The following is an 8,409-nucleotide window of genomic DNA, read 5'->3' on the forward strand; positions in this document are numbered from 1 at the left end:
TGATCTTATACTTTGCTAGAAATGGTCAAACACTTAAAATTAGGTAGAAGGAGTTTGCTCATTCACAATTACCATCACTAAAAAGTTGACTTTCTTATGTTATGGAGTTTCGGAGATTGAATTTTGTTACTTCAGTCCTGTATAACTAATCAATTGCACTCCTTTATTTTATACGCTGGCAAAAAGAACGGGAACATGACGAACTCAGTTGCTCCCAATTCAAGAATATAAATTCAAAAAAATTTATATAGGAGCTCGTCGAATTTCATAGAGTTTCGGCATTTTTCAATTCCCAAAATCGCAACTATAAACTCAACTAACCCAGTGTTTTCAGTTTCAAACAACTAACAACCAACATTTTAATCAACAAGTTTCAAATATGAAGATCCAAGACACACATGTACAATTTTTGACCTTTTGACGTTAAACAAAGTTCAAAAAATAATAAATCAAAGAAAAAGGAAAAAATAAAATAAAATTTTCACTTGTCAAATGAGTAGATTTCTGATTTCACTAGTCAACATAAAAATATTGTTATGGCTTTTCAAGGGTGTAATAAATTTAATTTTAAGAAGTTTAAATTGAAGTGTGAAGTCGGAAATCCGGATATAGGTTAGGAGGACGAACTATTTTCTCTAAGAAAACCACTTATTTTCCCGAAAAATATTCTCATGCAGAACACACACCCCTCTCACTTTCTGTCTCTACCATTGGAAAGAATGAAAGAAAATTGAAAGGCCACTCTTCCTCTCTGATCCTACAAAAGCCTTGTACTCGAGCACAAAGAAAGTAGCATTTTAGACAATTTCTTCATCACATCACCTAAAGAGCAAATTAAGAAAGTAACAAAACAATGACCCCTCTAAATGCTAAACATAAGAGCTTTTGATTCCCAACACTTGACCATTTTCTGGTCTTTTTTCGCCCCGGATGTGTCATTCCATGGAAAAGACAAGGTACAACTTCAGAAGCAATTGAACCACATCCGTATGAGTGTTGTCAAGGTCTCTCCGAGCTAAGGGATGCGAGACATCAGATATCACTTTTGATTCCTCTCTTTAACCATCCGTGTTTGGACTCCTCGCTCTAATAAGCTCTTCGCCACGAAGCACCTGGTTCTCCATCAGATTTTCCTGCACTGCCTTCACTCATGAAATCACAATTCTTTCAGGATTTACACAGAATGGATGTACAATATCTAGAATTTGAAATGAGCAGGATAGGTTATCACAGTTTACCTGTAAAAGCTCTGTCATCCTGCCAATCCCGTAATTCATCAATGGCTTTGAAACAGAGATGGGAAGAGGGGAATCCATAGAATCGCTTGTTTCTATAGAAGGAGGCTCATTCATGTCGCCAATATCTCGTTCCACGACCACATTCAAGTTCCCTGCTGACAACTTATGAGAGGCCTCAACGCCATTGGTCATTTCAATAAGTGATCCATCAGGTGGCAGCGTAGCCAAGGGAGCAACGGTTTGCAAACTTCTCTCCTTTAGAGCAGCTGTCATATGAGCAGCTTGGGATGAATCTGGAGGAGCTTGTGTAGTAGGTGGCAATCCATTGGTCGGGTTGACAGGTTGAAGGACAACTGGAACAACAGCACTGCGGGCTCCCACCAAATGGCCAGAAGGAGGAGCTGTTGTTGGAGCCGATAAACTTAGCTGAGGCCTCCGATTATGGCCATGTACCTGAATTTGGTTTCTAATGGGTAGATGAATGTCATTCCTTATAATCATCGGAACATGTGGTGCTACGTCATTTTCTGCTGTGACAGGATCAAAATGCCCCGGCTTAAAAACAACACCCCTGAAATTTAAGTCGCCAATCCTAACATTCAGAAAATAACCAGCATCAAATGCAGTTTCGACAACACCTGTAACAGCCTGACCTATCATTTCATCATTTGCAACATTAACCGTATCTACTTGTTGGGGTCGGATCTCTTTTGTTTGTTTAATTCCTGATGGAAAATGAGCAGTTTTTACACGCTTTAGGTTGCTATCCTTGCGTGGCCGTCCTCGCCCCCGCTTGACAGGAAGAGTTACTGCACCATAGGAGCTGTTCCCTTGAATAGCTTCTTGGCTCATTCTCAGAAGTTGCTGTCAAGTATCTAAACTTCCGTCCTGCTAGTCTTTTGTAGTACTTGCCTGGAAAAGATCAGCTCTTATTTTGACTTGGAATAATTATTAGTATAATAATGTATCGCTTCTATTCTAGGATTGCAGTTTGGGATAAAGGTGGAGAATCCATTTAGGTTTCCAAGCTAAAAGTTAGTACAAAAGCTGGACAGTGAAGTGTTGAAATGATAAGTTAAAACTTAAAACAATGACTGTAACGGTTAATGGCATATAGAGAGATTACGAATTAGGCTTTTTTGACAGGTAAGTGTGTAAAGGTCAATAAGAAATTAGATTAAACTGGCATAACCATCAAATAAGCCAAATATGATGATCATAAAAAAAGTTTAGGAACAGAGACAGACGAGTAAATATTATTAGGAGAAAACAATTATAACTTCATGGTACTTTTATTTTGAGTCGAGGATCTATCGGAAACAATCTCTATACCGCAGAAACGTAGGGGTACATCCTACCCTCCCCAAAGCCCACTTGTCGAATTACATTGGGTATGTTGTTGTTGGTTAATATCCAAGACTAAGTAGGACTCAGCAGATTCGCATAAAAGGAATTCTTCCAAATTCCTTTTTCTATCTTCCCTTCCCTCTCCCTTCTTTTTGCCATCTAAGTTTATTTTTCATGGTGAGTTATGTCTTAGACTGAAAAGAACAAAGATGTACGGAAGGAATTTTTTATCATGTGTCCAAGTTGCAGGATAGTTGTTAACGTCATTTCTCCATCAGTTCGTTAGTAGGACCAAAAGGCAGAGCAGTACAACTAATGGCTCTAAGTAAGGAAAAATGCTATCGACAACTCAGAAAAGCATATCTGATACCCATGTAACTACCCAAAGCAAAAAATGTCATGCCACAAGACACAGCAACTTTATCCAGCCCAGAGCTGAGTTTAACATACCTTATAACGGGACTAGTGAAACACTTCTTTCCTAATCAGAACATTTATGCACATGTGTGACAAAATTGTTGGGCGAATAATATACATAAAAAAGCAACAGACATGGACCAAAGTGATAAGTCAAGGAAAAAAATGATAATATTTAAACCAGATTTACTGCAAGTCATCAGCAAGGATATATAACCTTTGTACATGAACATGTGATTTGGTTATGATTGTTAAAGAAAATCAATATCTGAAAGTACTTATTAATCTAATCCAATAATGAACAGCTAACAGTACAATTAACTTATCCCATAAAGCCCAAGTCACGGAACTACATCATCAAAATATTGCAAAAGGAAAATGTACACCCGAGGTTTTTGAACCAACAAGCAGGAAAAACAGAAGATGACTGCAAACCATCTTCTAAAGATGGCGCGGTATTTTAGGAAGAAACAGAAAAGAAGTATCCTCTCAAATGCGGAAGGGTGCGCCAATGGCATGCATTTAGGTTATCAAGTACAATTCCTAATATATGCATGCAATTCTAAAACATCAACTAAGAGATTAACAAGACACGAGTATTTTTGCTCCAAAGCAGTCAAGATAAATAATAAGCTTGTGGTGGAAAGTTTACTACGACCATGATTGCTCAGATACTGTGATGCCACTTTTGCCAATTCTTTAACTTTTGAAATGCTATCTGATGAATTATTAGAAAACAAACTCAAAGTACACTTACTGATTCACCAGCGGAGCTGAAGAGCTAGACTAAAGCATCTTCCATTTATAGTGGAAGTATACTAACCAGAAGCAAAGAATATTTGAAACTACTTTCGAACCATCACACAGATTCCGATTCAACTACCGTAAGAACAAAATGGAAGGGCAAAAAGGATTCTATGAGCAGATGTGAAAGCTCTATCAATAGAAAGATTCTAGCTTTCACTTACATTGTTATCTGAATTCATCTGGAAACACCTCAACTGAATTTTTACAAGACATCACATGATAAATGCATAGCAAACTTGGACTTTACACTAGGGAAGACCAATAAAAGCTCTTACTCACTCATAGCATTGGAATTATCAAATGTATAATGTTGATTCTCATTTCACCAATACTTCCTAGAAGTTATACTGTCACTTTTGATAACCGAGTTATCCCCGGTGAGTTAACACACTGAACCCCAATTGGCCCATATGTTCGAAACTTGGGGAATATCAGCTCGCTCCTCTGGCCTGATCCCAGGTAAATACTAAGCTCCTTGTCGATGGCAAGGTTCAAACTCGTGACACAAGTTCTATCCATGAATCCCATGTTATCTCCTTTACCACTGAACCAAAGTCCTCAGGGAGAATCCCGTTCTTTTCTTTTTTTTGGTGACGGTGGAGTCCATGCTAGCCAGCATGCACCTCAATTATTCCATCGGATACTTGCTATCTCACTAGTATTGGGTAACTCAGTCCATTAAGACTTAGGCAGATGAAAATAAATTATCTAGTGTTTTTGCCTCCGCAGGGATTTCAACATGAGACTTCAAGGTTCTCCTCCCACTTCATCGACCATTATAGGGCCGACCAAAGTAGACACTTAAACTTGTACAAAATTGAACAAATAGACAAATGTGTGCTACGTGGCATCCTACATGGCAATTTTCATCCTACGTGGCGTTCTATGTGTATTATGTCACGTACGACTCATGTGTCTACTTGTTCAATTTTATACACGTTAAAGTGTCTACTTGTGCACATCCAAAGTTGAAGGGCATAAACGTAAAATGAGACCAAGTTAAATAACACATTTATGTATTATGCCCTTTTTTTCTCTTCAAAATTTCGGTCATTGCATCAAGCTTATTGAAGCAATGAAAAGTAATATCTAGTTATCAACTAGATGAATTGGATTTCATTATCTATTATTTTGCATCTAAAATTTGTTGTTTTTGACATTTTTATTTCATAGACTGATATTGTCTCTTTAGTTACTTGTTAGAATTTAAATATGATAATTAGAAAATACACACAATTTCAGTTATTCAAAAAAAAAAAGAAAAAGAAATGCTGAAGCTTTAATACAATCCCACAAAGGAACACTTGATATTATTTTAGAAAACAAAAGAATGATAAATCTGAAAATGTATTTCAAGAGTTAGATGTTTTAGAAATTGAAAAAGGAATTATTAAAAAAAAATCAATTATAAATAAATTTGAATATGAATACTAGAAAAATAAACTTCAAAAAAAAATAATTAAAAATTCTTTGACATCTTTTCGTAATTCTATTAAGTTTGAACATAAGGTCTATTTATTCCAGAAGCAAAATAACTACTTATGAAATACTGAAACTGAACGAACAAACATTAGATTTATTTTCAACGAAAAAAATTAAAATGCAAAATGCATAAAAATATACAAATTTCAATCTTTAACACAATTAAAAACAAAATCAACAGTTGCCGACTAAAAAGAATAAAATGCATAAATTAACCTTTAAAAAAAAAACATACCTTGAATATTAGCCTGCTAGAAGATAAGAAGAATTCAAAAAATGGGAGATAAACAAACAGTAGTTGTGGTGAAATTATAAACCCTAGATTTTGTTAATTAGCAAAGATGGAGAGGAATAATTAGGTAATTAATTTACTCTTCTCTAGAATTTAAGAGTGAGGGGGGAAGGATTGACATTAATGATATCATTTTATTTTATTTTGCCTAGAGCGTGAATAAAGAGAGAGAGAATGGCATTTTTGACTCAATTTATGTGATGTAATTTAATTTAGCACGAAATTTTTATAATAATATTTAAAATTTCAATCTAAAATTAGTCATTCATAGAAAAAATCATTTTGGCCAGAATTTGATCAGAATGGTAAAATAACATATTTTACACTATGTTATTAGAACTGTCAATATGGGCTAGCCCACCCCATCCGGGCTAACCTGTACATGCTTTGAAATTGACGGGTCAGGCCGGGCTAGCCTATATTTGGTGTGAACCAGAAAATGGTCGACCCAGCCCACAAGTACATGGGCTACGGGCTTTGCCGGGCCAGTCCTTTTTTTTTAAAGTATTTTTTTAATAATTTTTTAAATTAAATTATAATTTAAAAATATTATCATAAATATTGACAAGACAATATTACATGGTGTTAGTGTTACTACTTGTTAATCAAATCCACAAATAAAATTATCTTTATAATATTTATTAAGTTTGATTTCAAGTAAAAACATAAATAACTATATAGAAATATTAACTTAATTGTTTTCCAATGATCATAATAAAACACAAAAACTAGAAATTTTAGGGAATTTTAATTTTATGTAGTACATAGTTTATAAACATAATTTGTATTTAAATTGTAATATTTCAAACTTTAAACAGATTTTGAGTTTAGACTCTTATTATTTTAAATACTCTATTTTATTTTTATTTTTTAATTAATTTTTATTTGGCCCACGGGCCGATCCTATCCATATTTCTCAAGCCCCACAAATCGACAGACTTATTTAGGCTGGGCTAAAAAGCTCTTTTCTTAAATGGGCTTCAAAAATAATAGCACAGCCCTATAAAATCACGGGGTTAGACCAGGCCGGCCCAACGGGCCTAGCCCATATTGACGGCTCTATATGTTATTTTACCTTTTTGAACATTTTTACTCTTTTAACTTTAATACCTTTTAATTAAAAATGAAAAAAAGATCAATTTATTTTAAAATTAAAAAAAGTTAGACTTTTTAAATTTCTGACCATTTAGCATTACCATTTCTAGTTGTGTGATATAAATAGCTGATTAGACATTTGAGCACTCAATGATTTTCGTGAGTTTCTCATATATTACAAAGTATTTTGCGTCCTCTTTCACAACTATTTAGATTTTCTATTGGGTTGTCCGACTTTTAAGTATGTCAAGGGTAAATGAATATTTTAAAATTAAATTATTATTATATAGAAATGTGTTATTCTTTTTAGATTTTATTAATAAGGAAAGCGAGTTGTATCAATTGAAACTTTATGTTCAATTTCGTTTGATTTTTTTTCTTTTGTTTTTTCGTTTTCAAAAATGATGTTTCTTTATTTATTTTTTTAATTTTAATTTTTCTATATGACTATTTTAGAAGATAAACAAAGATATTTCGATATTTTTATATATTTTTAATTTAAGATTATTAGATTAAAAAATATTACTCGCTCTAGTTCAAAATGAATAAATTTTTGACCATTTTTTTGTGGTCTAAAATGAATATAATGAATTTTTCAAAACCCAAAGATTGTATGAATTTTATTTTTTTTCAAAATTATCTTTTATTTAATGGAATTTTCCACAATACGTTTTAGGAGAGTTTTGAAAAGAAGCAAAAAGGTAATATTTACATATTATCTTTTAATTAAGAAAAAATACATAAAAATCCCCCATAAACTTGGAAGTATAATTTATCTTAGCACTTAATCTACACAAACGTTTAAATACTCTCTTAATATCTTTTAAGTGATTTAAACACTCCTAAGGAGTGACATGACAAAGAGAGTGATTATGTTCTCCTAAAAGCATGTGAAAAAGGAGAAAAAAATGCTGAATTTTGTAAAATTGTACACATGATTTATTTTTTTTATTGGTCAATATATAATTAATAAGTTTAATAGTTTTTCTTAATATATTACCTCTTTAAAAAAATATGTAAATTTTCTTATTTAGAGGTAATGGAAATTTGTGGGTCCCCTTTTTGATTTCTTTATGTTTTTTCTTTTCATTTTGTTGTATTCCCCAAAGCACCTCTTTCTCCATTGAATACCTATTCCTCCGTCTTGATCCCGACTTCTATCCACTATTTTCATTTCACTAGAGAGTTGGAGAATGTACGTACATTCTCACAATTTTTTGAGTCATCTCTGGACATTTAGGGGCCAATTATCAAGAATTAGGCGATTTTCTTAATTTTTCATGTATGTTAGTCCGTGAATTGGTGATATCACTTTCATACATTTTTTTTGTGAAACTATTATGGATCTCTCCATATGGAGTTGGGGGAGCTATACGTACAGTCTCACAATTTTAGAGTCATTTTAGGCAAATTAGGGGCCAATTTATAGGAATTAGGTAATTTTTTTCCAATTTTTCATGTGTGCTAGTCCATGAATATTTTGAAGATATGACTTCCAGACAATTTCTTTGTGAAACCTTAAGGAACCATTTGTAGGAAGTTGGGGAAGCAGTGCGTACAGTCTCACAATTTTTAGAATCCATTTTTGGGCATTTAGGGTCAAATTTACAGGAATTTGACGATTTTCTTATTTTTTGTGCGCGTAAGCTCATGAATATTTTGGTCATATGCCTTCCGGATGATTTCCTTGCAAACCATTTATGGGACTTTCCGTAGGGAGTTGAGAGAGTA

At 33.5% G+C, this 8,409-nt stretch overlaps 1 protein-coding gene across 1 annotated transcript; it reads right to left on the reverse strand.

Annotated features, from left to right (window-relative positions):
• Positions 1–1,058: 1,058 nt before the first annotated feature.
• Positions 1,059–5,681, reverse strand: LOC125820916 (uncharacterized). The gene is made up of 3 exons (XM_049500341.1): positions 5,527–5,681; positions 1,239–2,150; positions 1,059–1,142 (listed from the first exon to the last, which is right to left on the reverse strand). The coding sequence occupies exons 2-3, from the start codon at positions 2,088–2,090 to the stop codon at positions 1,059–1,061; spliced, it is 936 nt and encodes a 311-aa protein (XP_049356298.1). The 5' UTR covers positions 2,091–2,150; positions 5,527–5,681.
• Between the last annotated feature and the right edge of the window lie 2,728 nt (positions 5,682–8,409).

The sequence above is a fragment of the Solanum verrucosum genome, unplaced genomic scaffold (assembly GCF_900185275.1).
Source record: "Solanum verrucosum unplaced genomic scaffold, falcon-dt-bn FXZP01000289.1, whole genome shotgun sequence".
Lineage (NCBI taxonomy): Eukaryota > Viridiplantae > Streptophyta > Magnoliopsida > Solanales > Solanaceae > Solanum > Solanum verrucosum.